The sequence below is a fragment of the Megalobrama amblycephala genome, linkage group LG9 (genome assembly GCF_018812025.1).
Source record: "Megalobrama amblycephala isolate DHTTF-2021 linkage group LG9, ASM1881202v1, whole genome shotgun sequence".
In the NCBI taxonomy this organism is placed as follows: domain Eukaryota; kingdom Metazoa; phylum Chordata; class Actinopteri; order Cypriniformes; family Xenocyprididae; genus Megalobrama; species Megalobrama amblycephala.
In genome coordinates, this window is record NC_063052.1 from 32672513 (window position 1) to 32696652 (window position 24140).

General features: G+C 37.6%; 1 protein-coding gene and 1 pseudogene across 1 annotated transcript; both read right to left on the reverse strand.

Moving 5' to 3' along the window:
• Nucleotides 1–822: 822 nt before the first annotated feature.
• On the reverse strand, nucleotides 823–14905 carry LOC125276251 (annotated as a pseudogene).
• A 339-nt stretch (nucleotides 14906–15244) lies between these two features.
• On the reverse strand, nucleotides 15245–23564 carry LOC125275726 (interferon-induced very large GTPase 1-like). Its single transcript, XM_048202940.1, has 5 exons — nucleotides 23392–23564; nucleotides 23258–23301; nucleotides 21920–22195; nucleotides 21531–21803; nucleotides 15245–21129 (listed from the first exon to the last, which is right to left on the reverse strand). The coding sequence occupies exons 1-5, from the start codon at nucleotides 23496–23498 to the stop codon at nucleotides 16487–16489; spliced, it is 5343 nt and encodes a 1780-aa protein (XP_048058897.1). The 5' UTR covers nucleotides 23499–23564; the 3' UTR covers nucleotides 15245–16486.
• Nucleotides 23565–24140: the final 576 nt, after the last annotated feature.

Consider the following 24140-nt stretch of genomic DNA (forward strand, 5'->3'; position numbering starts at 1 on the left):
AGTGTCACAATCAAGCTGAATTCACTATATATATATATATATATATATATATATATATATATATATATATATATATATATATATGAGACCAGAGTATAGATTAAATTTGGGCCTTGGAAAAGGCTAGCAGACTTTATTGTGCTTTGACTACAGTGGGTAGTTCCAGTGTGGACAACAACCATGCATGCCACTTCAGCAGGCTGCATCTTACTCTGTCACTCTTTTCATAGCTTTTGCTGGCTCTGAGACACTCACTTCTCCTGCTCTTTGTCTAGCAAAAAAATCACTCATCACTTAATGAAAGCTTACAAATGAAGGCCTGATTGTTTCAGGGGCCTTGTCACAGGTCTATTGATTTTGAATTTCTGTGTTACTTTTGCTATATTTTCACACTTAAAACAATGATTTGGTAATCCTCTTGTATTCTTCTGTGCTAAGAAATAAGTCTCTGACAGTTCTCTCTCAAGTGCTTCCATTGTTGTCAGTATTAAGTCTGAGAATGATTCAGTGGGCTATATAACACTTAAGTTTTAAGAAATTACTTCTCTTTAAATGTTTTGGTTCATCATACTTACCTTTTAATTAAAAAAAAAAACCACTTACACCAATATTTGTATTCACCAATATTTAGTAAATGTGTGTATATATATATATATATATATATATATATATACACACACACACACACACACACACACACATATATATATATATATATATATATATATATATATATATATATATATATATATATATATATATATATATATATATATATATATATGTTAATAAAGTCAAAAAATTGTATGTGAGAGAGTCAGCTGTAATATCATTGCGTTCCTATTGGTCAGTGTTAGAGAAGCTCAGCTTAGCCTGACAGTTAGCCTGCTCCAGACTAGGCTAGTTTCCCAGCATAAGTTGCCAGGGTAACTGAGTTTGAACTAATTTAAGTTTGTTTTATGAAACAGAATTCGCTGACAACAAGTCTGACTAAGTAAAATAAGCCTGGCTTGTTTTCTAATCTTGTTTTATGAAACAGCCCTCTGGTGTCACACATACAATGTTATCTAAAGAAAAATGTACATCCACCTGGGTAAGCCAGGGTCAAGTCAAGTAATTTGCTCAGTGGCTGAGTACTGCTCCAGTTCAACTCTACTTGTGTTGATATTGTCCTACATTAGGCATTATTTTTTGGGTGTGTTCTCACTAAGAATGTATCTTCCAAGCTTTTATTTGCCTGATGTACAGAGATGTTATACCAATCACGAGGTATGTCCGCTGGTCCAGCATTGTATCTTACAGCAAATTTTGTGTTGTACTTAGCAAAAATGTACTTCCAGAAGTCAGTGGCCTCAATACTAGTGTCAGGCTGAATCCTCCAGTCTGGATAGAATTGTCTGTATTCTTTATATGGATGCCACTCATTTCCTGTGTCTTGATGGCAGAATTCTTTTTTACTGACAACAAGAGATGAGCATATGTCAGGAATTATTTTTCCATCTCGAATCCACCTACAGTTACCAATGCCTTGTGGATGATGGATAGAGACAAAATGTTCAGTATGTTCTTTTCCTCCAGCTTCACACGGTGCTTTGCAGAACGGACACTTTTTCCCACAGCCAAACACTCTGTTGAAGAGCTCCTCTTGAGGTCTGTTCAGTGAGAGTCTGGTTAGTTTTTCCCTTACATCGTTTTCTCTATATAACTGATCTTTTAAGCTTTGATGCACTTTGTCTATTGCTGATATAAGGCACTCTGCAAACTCAGCAGGGTTAGAGTTGTTTAAAACCAGAGTTGCACTGAGGGTGTCAGTTGGTATGACCAGCTCTTTATTAAGACTTCTGAAGACTTTGGTCACAAAACTGTGGATGTTTGTTCTTACTTGAACGTCATTACTACGGTGGATATCTGCCTCTTTCTCTGCTCTTACAGCTTCCTTGAGTTTGTTGATGATTACATCCAAATGTTTCATCTCTAACTTGAGAAAAGCATCATCCTTTGAAAAATGTTCAATAATCCTCTCTGAAATCCACTCAGTTACAAATTTCTCATCGTTTTCCACATACTCCAAAATATTGTTGAAGTCTTCATCCTGAAGCAGCTTTTTTAAAAGTGAAAACTGGAAAAATGACCGTGTGCTAAAATCAACAGCTGTTTTTCCTGTCAACATTTCATCCACAATGTCAGGTCCAAGATGTTTCTGGATGTAATCCATCACAGCAGGGGCGAAGCATTGCCGGGCACATATCTCTGCTTTGCTCTGACACTGGTCTCGTTGGTAGTAGAGGTCTTTAAAGTCAGCTAACCATTGCTCCTTGAACCTTTCCAGAGATTTTAATGTGTCAGTTTCTCTGTATGTAGTCATCATGCATTTTCTGGAAAGCTCTTGCTGCAATCCCGTAAATGTGGATCTTGAGAGATGCTTCAATTTCAGGGTTTATCTGTGGACCCTTGGAGTTTTCCATATTTTTGTCAATGAAGCATAATAGGCCTTGTATGTCAGTGCTAACGTAGTCCGATTTTGCTCTTGTCCTACAACTAATGAATGTTTTGCTGTTATTGATTATTCTTTCACATACCAATTGTGTTAAATAGTTTCTTTTATCCCTTTGTTCAGGTAGAAGATAATCTGAGAATGTTTGAGATATATTCCCTGTTTCAGCCTTTGCAAAAAGGGTCTAGTGCCACACTGATCTAGACTGATGATATTTGATAGCATCTCACGTACTGCTCCACTTTTCATTTCCAAGTTACTGTGTAAAAGTCTGTAGGTTTCCTTCACCACATCTTGCCTTGGTAGAGCTGTGAAGGAATACTTCTTTACAATGTCATCCCACATTTTTTCAAATTCCTCATCTAGTTCACTTTCAGAGAGACTGTTTCTTCTCTTCCTGAAGATGCTGATCAAATTGAGCACTTTGTCTTTCATGGTATCCCTTTGATTTTGCTTAATAATTTCCACCTTTGCAATTCCCTTCTGTAGCAAAACAGCATTCTCCAGTTTGTTCTTTAAATACATTACAGTCTCCCTTCAAAGGCCCTTGCACTATTTAAAAAGTTCTCCTTCTGATTTTCAACAAGATGCACATTTGCCTCCTTGTTTTCAAAGTATTGCTCAATTTTATCAAAAAGAATTTTCTCCTCTTTGTCGAGCTCAGCAGCAGCTTCAAGTTTCAAGTCAGCTAACATGCCATCAATGGTAAGTGCATCTGTTGACCGCACTGACATTACGATCATGTTAGTGATTTTGGTTTCAGATTTTGTGTACCAAGAAATCATGTGCTTCTTGAAGGCCCATTCCCAAGTGTTAAACTCAATACAAAGTTTGGAGTAGGCTTCAGCAACAAGGCTATTGCGAAAACTGAAAATAAAGTTTTCAAACTGGACAGCCTTCCAGAGACTTCGTATCATTTCTTCAAATTCCATAAAATCCTGTGCTGGGACTTTTGTTGCCTTGAAAACCTCAAGTATGCCTTTCTTGAAGTTATTCACCTCTTCACTGTAACCGGTACTAACAGGAGCCATTGGGGGAACTCCAAGCCACAATCCAGGTATGTACCAATTGTTTCCATCAATGTTATACTCTAGAATGTCTGTAAACTTCCTGTTGTTGCCCTTTTTTTCCATTTTAGCAGCTGCTTGTGTCATTTCATCTAGTTGTTTCAAGAGAATCTTTCTTTCTCTCATAGTCTTTTCATGCACACCAACATCTGCTGTGTTTTGATGCACAAAATGACAACAGGGCCTTTTCCCCACCTCTTTCATGCGGAGAAAGGCATGGACAATGATTTGCAATGTATCTTTCATTTCTGTTGCATTTTCCATGGCAATGTTGACAATAGTGATGTCACTAAGACCAACAACCACAGTCGCAAGTTCATTATCATGCTCGTAACTATCAATTTGCTTTTCTAGGTTTGATTTTAACCCCTCTGTGTCAATCACAAGGATATAGTCACATTGAAGCTCTGATCTGAATTCCTCAGATACGCCTATTAGAAGCATGAAGGCGCCTCTTGTGCATCTTCCACTGCTAACAGCAAACTGAATTCCAAACATTGTGTTGAGGAGAGTAGACTTCCCAGTGCTTTGAATTCCTAAAACTGTAACAACTCGTATCCTGTTGTGAGGTGTTGTAAGTTTGTTAAGTGCTGTAAGCACATCTCTAATCCACGTCAATGGAATGTTTGATGCGTCTCCATCAATAAGTTCTAGAGGAAACCCAGTCAGCATCAGTTGAGCACATATTTCTGGCAGTTTCTTCAGGTAACTGTACTCACAATTTCCTTGGAAGTGTGCTGACTCATAAAGTTGACTTAACTCTCTCATAAAGTGTTGAATTCCTAAAGAGCTGCTGGCAATCTCATTTTCCAGATCCCTGAGACGTTCTTTGTCTTCTGTAAGATCCTTACATACTTCCATATCGTCGCTGCCCGATGAAACTCACGTATGTCCAAAACGGTTACTTTTCAGGAAGTGAAAAAAACACCGTATTTCAAAAGCAGTTGAATGTAGCGTTGTCATACTTGGTACGGCATCTTTACATGTAACCATATTCTTGCCAGTGTAATGATATAATCCACATTTGACCAAAATTGAGTTTAAATGGACATACGTGCATATTTTACAGTAACGGTGGTCTATACGCGTTCTTCCGATCATTAATTAGAATGGCCAAGTCGCGTTTCATATTGACAGATGAATACGCTCAGTTTATTAAATAGCCTACGTCTTAGTTTTATTAAATACGCTTATTTTATTTAATATTGTGGCGCCCAGGGCGGGCGAGAGCCATGAGGGAACTGCGCAAGGCCGGTGACGCAAGTGATAACGAGCATCACCTGGGAAGCGCACCGGCCTTGAGTCTCTCACGGAGGAGCTCCGGGAGCATAAAAGGAGGAGCGACGACCGTGGAGGACGAGAGAGGACCAGGCCTGGACTTTACGTTATGTTTTATTATGTTTGTGTGGCCTGCAGACGTCCGCGAGGGTCTGCCGGCATTACTTTCGTTTTGTTCTTTGTTTATTTTGAATTAAAGTTTTGTTGAACGTTCGCCGGTTCCCGCCTCCTTCTTCCCACATCTACGAACTGTGTTACATATATTAATTATAAATTTATTAAATGTCTCTTGCAAACTATGAAGGGACAATGAGTCAATACACTGACATGGTAATGCTAGACAGATGCTTTGTTTGCACAGTCCTACCGTAATTTTGTCACTCCTAGACGTACGTCAGGGGGGAAACGTTTACCTCGATAAAGGAAAGTCATTGTCTCACCAGGCTATGTTTATTTGGCAATGTAACCTCACAGTGTTATTCGGCTATCCAGTGCTGAGCTTCGATGAAACTTCACGAGACCGGCGAGATGCTTCCACAGGGCGGGAGATACGCGGCGTGATTGACAGCTTTGACACCAAATGGATATACGTGAAAATCAGATGACATGATTTCACAACTTTTCATTGGCCATTTAGATATGCGAAGCATACAGTATACGGAAATGAACCTGGACATTCAATCCGTCGAAAAATCTCAAAATCGGCAAAATGGACATACGTGGTTTTCATCGGACAGCGACGATATATTGCTTCTCAAGCCTTGACTGGTGCTTTCTTGTAAGATGATACAAATTGATCTTCATCCATTTGAGAAAATATAGCTGTTCATTCTGGGGGCATCTGAGGCCTGAAATGAAGTGGGATATTGCTTCTTTCATGTCGTTGCTTCCTTGCTTCTTTCTCAGAATTTGGATTTGACCTTTAAGTTCACTCTTGTAGTGCTCAATGTTTTGTTTCTTTGCCTTTTTAAGTCGACACATCTCTTTCTCCAGTTTGGACAACTCTTTCCACAATTTCCCTTGCAAAGGGAGTTCCTTCACTTTATATTCAGATATATTTTTGATGTCTTCTGTGATTCTGTCTGCCATTTTCTTTGCATTTTGACAAATGGGATTGTTTTCATCTACAATAATCCCCAGATCTGGTGCAACCTTTGACATCTCTATTAATGCTCACTTTTATGGAATCTGCAAGTATTTTAGCAACAGACTTCTGTAGTATAACAACAAATTCCGCATCATTCATGTTCTCATCTTTGAAGATTACTGAGTGTGGTTTAAGCTTAATATGCGACAAACTGTCTCTTAAAGTTAGACTGTTTGTGGTGCAAACCAGAACCAATGTTGATTTGAGTTGCAGGGAATTCAGAAATGTCTGATTTGAATCCAAATCATCACAGAACAGAAAAACTGCAGAGGATGTTTGGCTCAGGAAGGCAAATTGAACCTCAAAATCAGAAATATCCCCACGGTGTTACATGTGGCTGTAGTAGGAGAGACGAGGCGAACACGGACTTCCACAATAGCGGGATTTTAATAAAGAACACAGGAGATTACAAGCAACACACATCTAACACACAACAAGATCGGACAGGGAGTGAAGGGAGTGAGTCCATGATAAAGGCAGTGCTGATGATGGAGTCCAGGTGCAGGTGATGAGTGATGATGAGGAGCTGACGAGGGAAGTGAGTGCAGGTGAAGAAACACGAGGATCTTGGGAAATGGAGTTCTGGGGACAAGGGATCCGTGACACACGGAGATTAGCCACAGCTACAGGTTCTTTGAAAATGTCAATGTTTCTCTTTGCCCCTGCAGGGAGATACCAGCTCATTTCAACAAGACCGTTAGAGATCTTTCTTGGAATGTTCCCATTTACCAGTTTCCTATGAACAAAAGTGTCATGATTTTGCTGATTGTTGCTGAGGAGTTTGTTTAGAAACTCAGATTTGGACAAATCACTTTTTCCTAGTCTGACGAAAGAGATCAGGGGCAAATCAGTTAACACAATACTGTTTTCCTCCAAACTGTCCTCATCCAATGAATAAGATCTAAACTGCTTTGTTTTGTCCCTCAAGGCCCAAAGCATCAGAGTGCACTCCTTCGTGTCACAGTTTGGCAGCAGCAAAGGCACAGAGAACTGACACAGTGACATTTTTAGAGCCATTTCTTGCTGTAGGAAAGGATCGGCACAGTGGAACAGAGCTGTGATCAGATCTAGTGGATTGATTCCTTGCTGATTTCTGAAAACATCAGTAGATGACTTAATGATATTGATGCTTTTCTGTTCAGGTGTTTCAGAGTTACTCTTTGAAGCACATTTTATAATTCTCGCTGATGAATTGACCATCATGAGCTTTCCAAGAAAAAGCCACGGCAAAGATCTAAAACTGAGTGCAGTTTGATCCTCATCTGATGGTTTTCTTAATTCCAACACAGATTTTAATGTCAGTTTATCCCTCAGATGGCGTTGTAGTCCCAATTCCACTAATACAGATTCCATATTTACATCTGCAATGCAAGGTCATGCAGTTTATTTATCTGCTTGGTAAGAAACGATTGTGTCAAATTTTTCCTCTGCTGAAAAGACCAGCTTGTTTAACCCATGACCTTGGCATTGTTAGCACCATGCTCTACTGTCTGAGCTGTAGAAAACACCAATACAAACTGTAAATCCAAATACTCAATGAACAGTCAATTGCCTCAATCCTTAATAATAATAAGTACTTATTATAATCCCAATAATAATAAGTACTATGAACTTATTTAATTTCAGTTCATGTTTATCTGCCTCCACTTTTGACTGCAACACAATTTCTATTAAGTGCAATGAAATTTCAGTAATTACTAAGTGATTTAGTACATTTGACTGTTGTTACATTTGACATTTGGTTCTACAGTGACCAAACTCATGGTGGATGTTCCAAGGTGGTATTTTTTTATCAAGGTAGTATTGACTTTATTATTATTATTTGATATAGACAAAAATAGTAACTTACTTGTGCATCGTGTGAGTTTTACAGGAAGGCTCTCATGAACTTCATCATTTGATTCAAAGAAAGTGTAGACAGAGAAGGTATATTTAGTTCCTGGTTGTAAACTTAATACATTTTCTTCTTCCTTATCTGTAAATGATTGTATTGTATTGATTTCGTCACTCCAGACCACCCGGAATCTGTGCTTGATCTTTTCATCAGTGATGGGATCAGTCCATTTCAGATAAGCAGAAGTAGCACCATGTTTTATTTGCAAATTTTCGGGTGGGAGTGGCTCTGCAGAGATTATAAAACACCATTTCATTTTGTGCTCTGAATTTTAATTGTGCATTCTCAGCTAAGTGTTATGAGAATTAATTCACTATAGGCTCCTGAAGCAACTTACTTGTATAGACCATTAAAACTGCTGGTTCACTTTGTTTGTCATCATCCAGTATTGTGTTTACTGTAGCTCTGTATTCAGTGGCAGGAAGAAGGCCTACCATTAAAGTTTCATTTGAATTTGATTTCACGTCAACTGATTGTTTTTCTTCTTCATTTTTATACAGTATCACTTGGAATTTGTAAAATCTGGGATCCAATTTATGAGGTGATGTCCATTTTAATAATATAGTTGTTGTGTCCACTGAGACATATTAAAAATACTCAGGTGCTGGTATTGCTTCAGGAAGGGAAAAAAAAGTAAACACAAATCTACGGTATAATGTACTTTAGAAATGTAGATAGAAATATACCTGTATGCACAGTTGCAGAGAAACCCCTGGAGTTGTCTTCAGTTGTCACTACTGTGATGTTGTAAGTCGTGTCCGGTAAAAGAGATTTTATCTCAAAATGATTTTCATGTGTTGTTTCAGAAAATGTTCTTTCCTCATGTTTCCATTTGATTTGGAATTTTTGTTGTCCATTCGCAGCCACATCTGGATCTCCCCATTCTAAGCGCACTGAGTGCGGGCCTATATCAGTGAATCTAATGTGACCTGGTGGTTAATAAATTAATTAAACAATTATTTTTAAGTCAGCATTAAATGGAAGTTGGTGATTGCCTTTTCTTTCCTACTGTAAAACAGCTTCTTGAACAAGAAAAACATTGTAGGGCAGGGCTTAATTTTGTCCATGAGGAATTGATTGGATCGCCGTTATTTGTTGGGGTGTGACGAGATTTCTCGTCGAGGCGAAAAGTAGTCTTGTGATATTGCCATGACAGAGTGTTTAGGATGATTAGGAAAAAATATGCCACCGCTACCTTTACATTACGCCTCTCCTGTCGTTTTGCTTTGTATTTAAATAAAAAAACATTAAATTCAGTTGGATAACGGTCGTCGCCGATCCATATTCACAGAGTACTCGCGATTGCTGAAAGTGAAAGTAAACGCAAGCGCGCATTCAAACGCGATGTCAATACCCCGCATTTTGAAAGCGGCTCCCTGATGAATGCAAATATCTCTCAATATGAAAGCTATTTTAGGCTGGGCAGTGTAGTTAACCATTTCTCAGCTCTTTATCAAAGAAACATTTGGTCTTATTTGCACTTTGAATATTGAGAGAGTGCGATTATGGTTGCACTTATTGTAAAGTGTTACCATAAAAATGAATAAGAGTTTTCTCTTAATCTTATTAAGCACAAACAATAAGGTTTCATTTGTTAACTTTAGTTAATGCACTGTGAACTATCATGAACTAACAATGAATGACTATTTTTATTAACTAACATAAACAAAGATTAATAAATACTGTAGCAAAGATATTGCTCATTGTTAGTTAATGTTGGTTAATACATTAATGTTAATAAATGAGACCTTATTGTAAAGTGTTACCATTTTTATTCATACTTTATTTATTTCTATGATCAGTTTGTGGAAAGGAGTTCAGTTAGGAGGTCAAAAGTTGTAGAAGCTCATTAATCATGTACAGTAAGGTCTGAAGAGACTGAAATCATACAGGAGAGAAGCCAGTCAGTTGAGTTAGTGGCAAAACCTTTTACAGTACTTGAGTATTGTTGTCTTTTACTGCATATGATACTTAGAAAGTAGAACTGAAATGACATTCATTACAAGATGATTAGTTAAAACATTTCAAATACACCTGCAGAATATTTTTTCTAGTCATGTTTTTCGCCATTGAGGATTTCTTGAAAATAGTGTGTAAAAATCTTGTCTCGTCTCGTGAACTCAATCTCGAGTCTCGTCTCGTCTCGTGAGATACCTGTCTCGTCACACCCCTATAGTTATTTGCTATTGCTGTGATCTCATGTGAGTGACAGGTTGTCCCACCCTCTCCAGTAAACACGTCATTAGAGACGTTGTTGCAAGAGGAGGGGAAGACATTTTGATTAAAGAATATGATTTTTTGTTTTTAAATAATGATTTTAAATAATGCTCTTTCTGCATGTTAAAATGATAAAGCAGACCGTATTTAACATAGAAAAGAAAGAAATGACATACTTCACCTTTAAATGTAAAATGCTTAAAGAGTTAATCTAGTGTAAAAGAGAATTATTAAAAACATGAATCTAATACAAAGATTTGCTCTTTACTGACAAGAAAGAAAGAAAGAAGGACAGAGTTGCCATATATCTCTGCATGTAGAGAATGGACACATTCAAGAATGGAAACATGTAAATGACACAAATGAATGTATTTCTTTACCTTGAATTTCTTCTTGCGTATGCACATATCTTCTTGTGTTCCTATTTTTGCACAACACACTTATTCTAAAATTATCCTTTCACAATGTATTTAAATATAAATTTAGAAATAATTTTCTCTCTAAGCAGTATTTGATTCCAGTTGAGTTTACCTTTGAAAGTTTCTATATTGATCAGGGTCTTCCATCTCTTGCTTCAGAACCTGGCAGTTTTCTTTAGGGTAACAGTGATGTTAATTTAAAGGTTCTCTATGGACATCATCTAATGTTCATGTACGATGTTAGATGTAGGGAGCATGATTACAGTTTGCATATAGCACATCTAGATTTTCATATTCTGTATGTATACATAATGAAAATAAATATTTAGCTAACATTAAGAGGAACAAGGTTATATATTCTTTAAACTGTTTAAAAAAACACTGGAAATATTACATAATTATAATACTCACAGTTTAATTTACATAGTGTAGCTTAAGGGATGCATCTTCCTTGAGACTTAAAAGGCAGTCTGAGTTTGTCTGTGTCCAATATAAAGACATTCCCATGCATTAAACCGTAGTTAGGGAAATGCATTAAATTTTGAATACATGAGCTCAGTTCTCGTCATGGGTGGAGAGGGAATTGACTGGAGTGTCATTCCTGTCATGGGTGGAGAGATATAAAGCTTCTTTGAAAAACTCCCTAAAATTAGGTTTGGTGCCATACATTCCAAACAAATGATTGAGTTATGAGTCATACCTACAATGTTTACTGACAAGTTATTTGTTATTTACACAGAATAACTTGTGATTTAAATTTATACTATTCTATAGCAGACTCCTTTAAATAAAACTATGAACCTGTAAATGAGTATATTGAGGACTCTTTAACATTTTGTTGCTGTGATGTCAGTTTCTACTGTAGAGATGTGACATGGCACAATTTCATATTACACTGTACAATTTTGGATATGCATATACTGTCCTGTGTTTAAAGTTTATTTTTCCACTACAAAGTAGCCTAAACGTTTTAAATATGTGATCTTTTGTCATGTTAAACTGAATTAAATCCTAAATTATCTTGCAATCCTATATCTCTCCTTTATGTCATTATTTCTTAGCTTTAGTTAGTGTCCTCCTGTAGATGCCATTCAGCATTTTTGTTTTTACTATAAACAGAAAACTTTTTCATCAGTATTAGGTTGTACTTAAAATATAGGTTTAGCCTTTAAATGAATCTTTTTTTTAATATAATTTAGGATTGTGGTTGCCCATTAATGCTTTGAAAAATTAAATATATTTGAGTGCAGTTTTAGTACATGTCACAAGCCAGGCTTGAATTCTGGTCTCTGGTGTGGTGGTTTGAGAGATCTACCACTTAGGCACAGAGGCAGTAATGTTGGACCCAAACGAAACACAAGACAGTACTCCAGGCAATGTAGATTTATTAAAAATAAATAAATAAAAATAAAATTAAAAAAAGGGTCTTTGCAAGAAAAAAAAAATCCACGGACAGAGGACATTAACAAAACCAGAGAACATTAACAATCTACTTGAGGTAGCTTGGAACAAAGCAGGAAACGCATAGCTAAGACTCAAAAACCAAGTGAGGAACAAGGGGGAAAACAACATGCGTGATTTTTTCCCCCAAACGGTTCAGCAGAAATCCTCACCCTGCAACTAATTTCATTGGCTGACGTTACCAGTGACAGGTAGGTTTAGGGATCAGGGTTGGGTGTAGGTAATCGTTACTGTGATTGACATGGTCAATTAAGCAAAAAACACAACTGAAATACCCTAGGGGAAACAAGGCACAGGTGACCTGGATAACGGTAACAAGGACACACGAGGAAGAACTAAGGCAGAGGGGAATATAGGGGACCTCTAGAGGCATGGAGACCAACTACAGGAGGTAGGATGCTGACAGTAATATTGTAAACTCTGTACATGCATATGGGTAAGTGTTTTTCTTTATAGGTATAACTATAATTATATTCAGTAATTGTTTTTCATTGTTATTCAGTTATTTGTTTCTTTTTTTTACATTATGTTCTTCACACATTAAATCGACAAATACTAAATCATAAAACATTTAAAACATGACATTGACACACATGCACAGTTTAAGAGATTTTCTAGAGTGCATTTACAGTGGAAAAGAAAACTCTCAGCTACTTTAAAGCCTGAAATGGTACAAAGACCGTTAACTATGTTACAGAAGGCCATTCGTTTTGTTTCCTTTAAACAATGACAGTACATACATATATATACATAATGTTAAAGGTGCCGTAGAACGTCATTTTAAAAGATGTAATATAAGTCTAAGGTGTCCCCTGAATGTGTCTGTGAAGTTTCAGCTCAAAATACCCCATAGATTTTTTTTTATTAATTTTTTTAACTGCCTATTTTGGGGCATCATTAAATATGAGCCGATTTAGGCTGCGGCCCCTTTAAATGCTCACGCTCCCCGCCCACGGAGCTCGTGCTTGCCTTTAACAGCATAAACAAAGTTCACACAGCTAATATAACCCTCAAAATGGATCTTTACAAAGTGTTCGTCACGTTCGTCATGATGTCTAATCACGTAAGTATGGTATTTAATTTGGATGTTTACATTTGATTCTGAATGAGTTTGATAGTGCTCCGTGGTAGAGGGCTGCATTGGGTTTGGGCTCCCGCAGGACCCGCGGGACCACACGCAAATCTCGCGGGAAGGGACGGTTTTACCTTTGCTGCGGGCGGGAGTGGGCGGTCAGAAAACTTTGCGGGAGACCCGTGGGGAATGGTGGGATTTGGCGTGTAATAGAAACGGAGTCAACAAATGAAGATGATGAGAAGAAAATTAAAGCGGCTCTTTACTTGACAAAAGCAAAGCAAGTCAGACACTTGGAAACAATTCTTAAAATTCGCCCGTTTTATTTTGAGCATTTTCGCATGATCTAGTGCACCGTCAGAGAGGGCATTCAGTGTGTGTGTGGGCGGATCATAAAAGAAAGACGCACAAGTCTGCGACCGCAGTCAGTCAGCAATATTCTTTTCCTTCAGTAAATTATATGGAGTATATACGGTTAATGTTTCATAACGCTAATAAAAAATACCCGATATTTTTTATCACGTGTGGTGCTTTGGTTTTGCGGCTACTTCATCTTATTTAAACGCAATCATGTTTAAAGTCTGTTATTCTGGATGTTAACTTGAACGAATTTAGTCTGAGAGTATTTGTTTAGGCCTATTTTCAAAAGCTTTGAGAGAAAGTCCGCGGGAGCGGGCGGGTTTGGACACAAACATTGCGGGCGAGGGCGGGAGTGGAACACGCGGGTTGCGGGAGCGGGCGGTCCTGGTCAGATATTCAGCGGGAGCGGGTGGGTGCGGGTTGAGGAAATCAGTCCCGCGCAGGGCTCTACTCCGTGGCTAAAGCTAACATTACACACTGTTGGAGAGATTTATAACGAATGAAGTTGTGTTTATGAATTATACAGACTGCAAGTATTTAAAAAATGAAAATAACGACAGTCTTGTCTCTGTGAATACAGTAAGAAACAATGGTAACTTTAACCACATTTAACAGTACATTAGCAACATGCTAATGAAAAATTTAGAAAGACAATTTACAAATATCACTAAAAATATCATGATATCATGGATCCTGTCAGTTATTGCTCCATCTGCCATTTTTCGCTGTTGTCTTTGCTTGCTTACCTAGTCTGATGATTCAGCTGTGCACATCCAGACGTTCTGCCCTTGTCTAATGCTTGAACATGAGCTGGCATATGCAAATATTGGGGGCGTACACCCCGACTGTTATGTAACAGTCGGTGTTATGTTGAGATTCGCCTGTTCGTCGGAGGTCTTTTAAACAAATGAGATTTACATAAGAAGGAGGAAACGACGGTGTTTGAGACTCACTGTATGTCATTTCCATGTACTGAACTCTTGTTATTTAACTATGCCAAGATAACTATTTAGTAACTATTTAGCATGCCGGAGTCTCGTTCGTTATCGGAATGAACCAGACAAATTGCTCCACCAACTAAGAACGGCCATGCACCACCAACCACAGAATCGAGAAAGAGCTGTCAATCTGTCAATCCTTTCCATGTCCGGGCCGGGTGAGGTTTACCGTGTTGAGTCAAATTAAGCCGCAGGTGGTGCCCTTCCGTCAATTCCTTTAAGTTTCAGCTTTGCAACCATACTCCCCCCGGAACCCAAAGACTCTTGGTTTCCCGGCACGCTGCTCGGAGGGTCGTGGGAAATAACGCCACCGGATCGCGGGTTGGCATAGTTTACGTTTGGAACTACGACGGTATCTGATCGTCTTCGAACCTCCGACTTTCGTTCTTGATTAATGAAAACATTCTTGGCAAATGCTTTCGCTCTCGTCCGTCTTGCTCCAAGAATTTCACCTCTAGCGGCGCAATACAAATGCCCCCGGCCATCCCTCTCAATCATGACACCGGGTTCCAGAAACCCACAAAATAGAACCGGAGTCCTATTCCATTATTCCTAGCTGCGGTATTCAGCGGCGACGGGCGGCCTGCTTTGAACACTCTAATTTTTTCAAAGTAAACGCTCTGGGCCCCAGGCAAAACCGGACGACCCAGTCAAGGGCATCCGGGGGGCACCGAGAGGCAGGGGGACACGGGGACATTGTTCACCGCGACCACAGGTTAACATAATTTATGTACACATATATATATATATATATATATATATATATATATATATATATATATATATATATATATATATATATATATATATATATATATATATATATATATACACTGTTAACCAGTATTGTGGTTAAGTAATTTATTTAGTAGATGGCAATGTACAAAAAATGATTGACTGTATGATGGAATTTTCAATTAATCAAAACTAACATTTATTTTTCTTGCAGGAATAACATTTATACGCTTTTGAAACCTAAATGTCCCCAAACCTTGGGCCTAAGTCAGTGTGTCCAAATATAACAAAAGAAAAATATAACTTAGGGACATACTAGACAACTATCTAAATATAATAGCCCCATTACAGAGTAATCAACAAACTAGTCTTAGCCTCAGACGTCACACCCAAGGACCGTTGGCTGAACATCTGATGTATATGGAACACTTATCTGGAAACACTTCAGGAGTTTCAAAGTCATCATCTGGTTGGTTGAATTCTACAGGATGTCCGGGAGACATGCATGTTGCATTCTTTAACGGTTCGTCTGAAAACAAATGCCGTGATGCCAAACCCCCTTGGAGAAGAAGAACGCCTTCGTGTTTACAACTGTGAGAATAAGCGCTTATCAGCATCAACTAAAAGCTGGATTTTCAAAAGTATGTGAAGTTCGCAACTTGCACAATGTTCTTGACTGAATAATTTATTAGATGCATGCCGGTCTGTTATTGTAGGACATTTTCAAGCCCCTAAACATGACTCAGAACCAAATGAACTGTGATTGGTTGCATTACATGTCAGTCAAACATCTGCGATGGAGTCCAGACTTTCTGCTGTCAGTCTGAATGTCTAGCTATGCGAGACTAACAAACTAATATACCCATGGGCAAATGTTGCTTTTACCTAGTAACAGAAGAGTTTGACATAATATATTGTAGAATGCTTTGCCATGCTCTTATCCTATATAAACAATGGCATTCTTTTAGCTGGTGGGATTCTCTGTGATTGATACGAGGTCCTCTGGCTATGATTAACATATATTCGAAGGAAATGTCTGGAGTCTGTCTGGGTTTTTGCTGCGCAGTTTTTGTAGACGCAGTGCTAGAAAATAAATATTATTAGGTGTCGACTGTAGATGCTTGGGTGTCAACTAGAGATGCCCCAGGTAAACTTAAGTCAGGTGCGTAGGGGAAAATCTACCACAATTGTCATTCAGCAAAAACTAGTTATCTATAGGAATATGCTGTACAGTGTTTTAAATCTCTGTAAGCTAGGATTCTTTACTCAGACTTAATTGCCTGGTCGGTAACTTGAGTACTTCACCAGTTCACCTCTATTTCTGTTATTTATCATCCATTTTATTTATTTTTGTGATTTCAATAAGAATGTATCTTCCAAGCATTTATTTGCCTGATGTACAGAGATGTTATACCAATCACGAGGTATGTCTGCTGGTTCAGCATTGTATTTTTCAGCAAATTTTGTGTTGTACTTAGCAAAGATGTACTTCCAGAAGTCAGTGGCCTCAATACTAGTGTCAGGCTGTATCCTCCAGTCTGGGTAGATCTGTCTGTATTCCTTATTTGGATGCCACTGATACCCTGTGTCTTTATTTCGGAAATCCCCTTTACTAGCAACAAGAGAAGAGCATATGTCAGGGACTAGTTTTCTTGTGCTAGTCCACTTATGTTTACCAATGCCCTGTGGGCGATGAACTGAGGCAAAATGTTCACTATGTTCTTTTCCTCCAGCTTCACAAGGTGCTTTGCAGAATGGACACTTTTTTCCACAGCCAAATACTCTTCTAAAGATAACCTCTTGAGGTCTGTTCATTGAGAGTTTGGCTAGCTTTTCCCTTATTTCACTTTCTCCCCGTAGCTGATCTTCTAAGGCCTGATGCATTTTGTCTATAGATGATTTAAGACAATCTGCAAACTCAGCAGGGTCCGAGTTGTTTAAAACCAGAGTTGCATTAAGGTTGTCAATTGGTGTCACTAACTCTTCATCAAGGCAGTTGAAGACATTGGTCACAAAATTGTTGCTGTTGTTTGTCATGCTTTTTTCACTTTCAATAGCTGTTTCTAGTTTGCTGACAATTGCGTTCAAATGTTTCATCTCTAACTTGAGAAAAGCATCATCCTTTGAAAAATGTTCAATGATCTTCTCTGAAATCCACTCAGTTACAAACTTCTTATAGTATTTCACAAACTTGAATATAGTGTTGAAGTCTTCATCCTGAAGCAGTTGTTTTAAAAGTGAAAACTGGAAATATGTCCGTGTGCTAAAATCAACAGCTGTTTTTCCTGTCAACATTTCCTCCACAATGTCATGTCCAAGACGTTTCTGGATGTATTCCATCACAGCAGGGGCAAAGCATTGCATGGCACACATCTCTGCTTTGTTCTGACACTGGTCACGTTGGTAGTAGAGGTCTTTAAAGTCAGCTAACCATTGCTCCTTGAACCTTTCAAGAGATGTCAAAGGGTCAGTTCTCTGTATGTAGTCATCATGCATTTTCTGGAAAGCTCTTGCTGCAATCCCGCAAATGTGGATCTTGAGAGATGCTGCATTTTCAGGGCTTATCTGTGGATCCTTGCAGTTTTCTAATTTTTTTTCAATGAAGCACAACAGTTCTTGTATGTCAGCGCTAACATAGTCTGATTTTGTCCTTGTTTTAGACAAAATTAACATTTCGCTCTCATTTATTATTCTTTCGCATGTCATTTGTATGAGTTTGTGTTTTTTATTCCTTGGTATAGGCAGAAGGGAATTCTTGAGTTTTTTAAACATATTCATTTTTATAGTCGTTGCATAAAAAGGTCCAGTGCCACACTGATCTAGACTGGTGATATTTGATAGCATCTCACGTACGGCTCCACCTTTAGTTTCCAAGTTACTGTGTAAGAGTCTGTATGTTTCATTCCCCAAATCATGTCTTGGTAGAGCTGTGAGGGAATACTGCCTCACAGTGTCATCCCACATTTTTTTAAATTCCTCATTTAGTTGACTATCAGAGAGCTTGTTTTTTGTATTTCTGCAGACACTGATCAAGTTGAGCACTTTTTCTTTCATGGTATCCCTTTGATTTTGCTTTATAAGTTCCACCTTTTCAATTCCCTTCTGTATCAAAGCAGCATTCTCCAGTTTGTTTCGTAGATCTGTTTCAGTCTCCCTTCTAAGGCCCTTTGCACTATTTACAAAGTCCTCCTTGTAATTTTCGACAAGATGAACATTTTCATCCTCGCTTTCAAAGTACTGCTGTATTTTACCTAAAAGTCTTTCCTCCTCTTTGTCAAGCTCTTTAGTAGCTTCATGTTTTAAATCAGCCACTACTGTGTCAATATTAAGTGTGTTTTTTGACCGCACTGACATTACACTTGTGTTACTGATTTTGGTTTCAGATTTTGTGTACCAGCCAATCATATGCTTCTTGAAGGCCCATTCCCAAGTGTTAAACTCAACACAAAGTTTGGAGTAGGCTTCAGCGACGAGGCTGTTGCGAAAACTGAAAATAAAGTTTTCAAACTGGACAGCCTTCCAGAGACTTTGTATCCATTCTTCGAATTCCATGAAATTCTGTGCTGGGACTTTTGTTGCTTTAAAAATGTTAAGTAACCCATCTTTCAACTTACTCACCTCCTCACTGTAACCGGTACTAACAGGTGCCATTGGGGGAACTCCAAGCCACAATCCAGGTATGTACCAATTGTTTTCATCAATGTTGTACTCTAGAATGTCTGTAAACTTCTTGTTGTCAATTTTCTCCATTTTAGCAGCTGCTTGTGTCATTTCATCTAGTTGTTTCAAGACAATCTTTCTCTCTCTCAAGGTCTTTTCATACACAGCAACATCTGCAGTGTTTTGATGCACAAAATGACAACAGGGCCTTTTCCCCACCTCTTTCATGCGGAGAAAGGCATGGACAACAATTTGCAAAGTGCCTTTCATTTCAGTAGCATTTTCCATGGCAATGTTGACAATAGTAATATCACTAAGCCCAACAACCACAGTCGCAAGTTCATTATCATGCTCATAACTATCAGCTAGTTTCGCCAACTCTGGAGATTTTAACCCCTCTGTGTCAATCACAAGGATATAGTCACATTGAAGCTCTGATCTGAATTCCTCAGATACGCCTATTAGAAGCATGAAGGCGCCTCTTGTGCATCTTCCACTGCTAACAGCAAACTGAATTCCAAACATTGTGTTGAGGAGAGTAGACTTCCCAGTGCTTTGAACTCCTAAAACTGTAACAACTCGTATTCTGTTGTGAGGTGCTGTCAGTTTGTTAAGTGCTGTAAGCACATCTCTAATCCACGTCAATGGAATGTTTGATGCGTCTCCATCAATAAGTTCTAGAGGAAACCCAGTCAGCATCAATTGAGCACATATTTCTGGCAGCTTCTTCAGGGCAGTGTGCTTCTTATTTTTTTGGGAGTGTGTTGATTCATAGAGTTGACTCAACTCTCTCATGAAGTGTTGGACTCCTAAAGAGCTGCTGGCAATCTCATTTTCCAGATCTCTGAGATCTTTATCTTTATCTTCTTTGGGATTATTACATACTTCCCTATACTGCTCATCAAGCCTTGACTGGTGCTTTGTTGTTAGATGATCTAAATTTATTTTCAGCCATTTGAGAAAATATAACTGCTCTTCTGGGGAGCAGCTCAGGCCAGAGATGAATTGATACATTGTTTCTCTCATGTCGTTGCTTCCTTGTTGCTTTCGTAGTTTTTGGATTTGACTTTTAAGTTCACTCTTGTAGTGCTCAATGTTTTGTTTCTTTGCTTTGAGGCGACACATCTCTTTCTCCAGTTTGGATAACTCTTTCCATATTCGATCTTGCAATGACAGTTCCTTCATTTTGTATTCTGGTATATTTGTGATGTCTTGTGTGATCAGGTCTGCCCTTTTCTTTGCATTTTGACAGATGGGATTGTTTTCATCGACAAGAATCCCCAGATCTGGTGCGATCTTTGACATCTTTTCAATACTCATTTTAGTTGAATCTGCAAGTATATCAACAACAGCTTTCTGTAGTCTATCAACAAACTTAAAATCATTCATGTTTCTATCCCTAAGGATTTTTGAGTATGGTTTGAACTTTGTTGTCAAATTGTCTTCTGATGTTGAACTGTCTGTGGTACAAATCAGAACCAATTTTGATCTAATTTGCAGCGATTGCAGAAATGTCTGATTTGAGTCCAAATCATCACAGAACAGAAAAACTGCAGAGGATGTTTGGCTCAAGAAGGTGAATTGGGCCTTAAAGTCAGAAATATCCCCACGGAGATTAGCTACAGCTACTGGCTCTTTAAATTTGTCAATAGCTTTCTTTCCCCCAGGGAGATACCAGCTCATTTCAACAAGACCATTAGAGATCTTTCTTGAAATGTTCCCATTTTCCAGTTCCTTGTGGAAAAACGTGTCGTGATGATGCTGATTGTTGCTGAGGAGTTTGTTTAGAAACTCAGATTTGGACACACTGCTTTTTCCTAGTCTGACGAAAGAGATCAGGGGCAAATCAGTTAACACAATACTGTTTTCCTCCAAACTGTCCTCATCCAATGAATAAGATCTAAACTGCTTAGTTATGTCCCTCAAGGCCCAAAACATCAGAGTGCACTCCTTCGTGTCACAGTTTGGCAGCAGCAAAGGCACAGAGAACTGACACATTGACATTTTTAGAGCCATCTCTTGCTGTAGGAAAGGATCGGCACAGTGAAACAGAGCTGTGATCAAATCTAGCAGATGGATTCCTTTCTGTTCTTCATAGACACCTGAGTTACCAGAGTTAGCTGTTTTAGAGGCACATTTTATAATTCTGGCTGATGAATTGACCATCATGAGCTTTCTGAGGAAAAGCCATGGCAAAGATCTGAGACTATGTGCAGTTTGGTCCTCATCTGATGGTTTCTTTAATTCCAACACAGACTGTAAAGTCAGTTTATTCTTCAAGTGGTTTTGTAGTCCCAGTTCTCTTAACACAAATTCCATATTTATGTCTGAAATGCAAGGTTATACAATTTAATATATAAAATGTTTCAAATCATGGTAAGTAATGTGAAATGCTTGATTCTCTGCTGAAAAGACCAGCAAATACTGTATGTTTTGGATTCTGGTGCCCCAAACAAGCTTCATAACTAGCTTTCCTTTTGTATTCACACTCCTTTGAACAATTTAAACTGCATTCAGGATATCAGTTCATGTATTTCTTGAGGACTGAACATGTGCCCTTGACATTATTAGCATTATGCTATACTGTTTGAGCAACAGAAAGCACCAAACTAGCACAAGCATAGCACAGCATAAACCAACCTAGATCAGTATGGATGTTTCATGCTGGTCTTTTCAGCAAGGTCATATTGGCCTTATCATTTGATTAGGAAAAATCTCAGTAACTCACCTGTGCAGTGTGTGATTTTAACTGGAGTACTCTCAACTTTTGTGCCATTTAACTCAACTATAGTGCAGACAGAAAAGGAATATTCAGTTCCTGGTCTTAAACTTGACACATTTAACTCTGCCTCATCTGTGAACGATTCCATTGCATCGGATTCACTTCTCCACATCACCCTGAATCCGTGAGGAATGTTGTCATCAATAATAGGATCAGTCCATTTCAGATAAACTGAAGTTGCATCATTTTTGATCTGTATGTTTTCAGGTGGGAGTGGCTCTGTAGGGGATTATAAAACATATCATTTTGTGCATAGCAATTCCATTTGTGCATTGGCTAAGAATTATGAAAATGCATTGGCTGTAAATGCGCAGGATCCTAATACAGTCACTTACTTGTGTGGATGATTAAAACGGCTGGATCACTCTGTTTGCCATTATTCAGTATCACGTTTATTGTAGCTTTGTATTCAGTAGCAGGAAGAAGATCTTCTATTAAAATGTTTTTTTCATTTGATTTCACAGTGACTGATTCTGTTTTCTCTTCATTTTTATACATAATCACTTGAAATTTGTAGAGACTGGGATCCATTTTTTGAGGTGGTGTCCAATTTAACTGAACAGTTGTTGCATCCTTTGACACATATTCAAAATTCTCAGGCGCTGGTATTGCTTCGGGGGGGGGGACAATACATGAGTAAACACAAAGAATAAATAACGACTTTTTATATAAGTTATATTGTTGGTGGTGACAAGTCTTTATGAGTGAGTCAATGAATCATTCACTCAGATGATTTGTTCAAAGACACTGATTCATTCAAGCTCCTTGGGTACGCAATTGAGAATTATTTTTCAATAATTTAATTATTCCATGCATTATTCAGAACAACAGCACTCTTGTTTATAGAGAGTATACATATTGTATCATTGAGGAGTGTTTTCAAATTTAAAGAGTTAGTTCACCCAAAAATGAAAATTCTGTCATTAATTATCCTCATGACGTTCCACACCCGTAACCCAGGTGAAAAAAAAGTACATTTCTATAATACTTAAAGTGCTCTATTTTTGTGCACTAATTTTGTACTTAATATACTAAAAAAATCTTCTTTAGTACTACTTAAGATAATCTTAAGAACATCTAAGTATACTCAACTGTGTTATTTTGAGACAGCATAAAATATGAACTAAAATGTACTTATTTAATATACTATCTCTGTATTTAAAAAAAGTATTTAGATACCACTTGTAGCACACTATGGGTTCAAGTGTACTATAAGTGGCAACTATACATTTTTTAAATACAGAGATAGTATATTAAAAGCACATTTTAGTTCATATTCACTCTAAGCGTACCGAGTGCGGGCTTACATCAGTGAATCTAATGTGACCTGAGGGAGGAGAATATTTGGAAAAGAGATTAAAGATCAGTGCTTTTGTTAAAGATGAATCATGTAATTTTTCTCCCCATCAATTGAAAATATAATGTCAGCTTATTTTGTCTTTAAATCCTTTATCTGCAAACAGATGGTCCTGCCACAAACGCATGCAACTGGTTAAGACAATGTTGCTGTTTTTGCCTTTTTGTGATGTGCAAATCAAGGTGCCATAGAGCCAGTGTTTACAGGTTTTAGGGAAATCATCCCACACACGACTTAAAGTTTTACCCATGAACTGAGAAATTGCACATCAAAGCATGAATACACATAAATGATTAAAATGAATTAACTTCCATACCTTCATTTTCTTCTTCTTCTTTATCATTGTATGTTCTTTTATTCCTATTGTTACACAAAACAAACTTATTCATAAGGTATTTAAAACATAAACATATAAAATCATTTTCTCTTCAGAATTTGATTTCAATTTACCTCTGAATATCACTACTTTCATCATGGTCCTCCATCTCTTGCTTCAAAGCCTTGTAGTTTTCTTTGAGGTAATATTTTAATAATAATATTGATTGTAAGACATACATTCTCTATGGTCATCATCTAAAGAGTTATAACTCATTCAAATGTTTCAAAATATTAATTTTAAAATTTCTTTTTCATTTGTCTACTTATGCAATATGTAATAATATTTATGCATCCATATTATATAATATTTAAACATAAATATTAGAGAAACATGATAGAATTTTAAATACATTTTACTTAAACTTTAAAAAACATGGTCTACAATAACTCAAATTAAGAATGTACTATATAATACTCACAAGTTGATTCAGTGACTCCGCTGCTCTTTTTAAAAGACAAAATGATGGTCTTGTCTCTGTCTTATATACACTAACCAATAATGTAAGACTTTCGGTTTTTATTACATGAGCTCAGTTTTTGTCATAGGTGTGGGGGTTTGGCTGGTCAGACTGGTTTTTCACTAACTGAAAACTTACAAAAAATCTTAACATTTTTGAATGTTAGGTATGAGAAAGATTTTGGTAATGTATACTGGGAGGAGAGTGTAAGATAAACATAAATCAAGAAGCAAATTACAAACCTGCTGACACAAGAATTTTTTCAGTTGATGCAAAGGAATTTTTGGCAGTGAGCACACGCTGTTAAAGTGAAAGGTCTTTCAAAGTGAAAAGGTCTGTATTTGTTTAATTTGAGCTTACTGA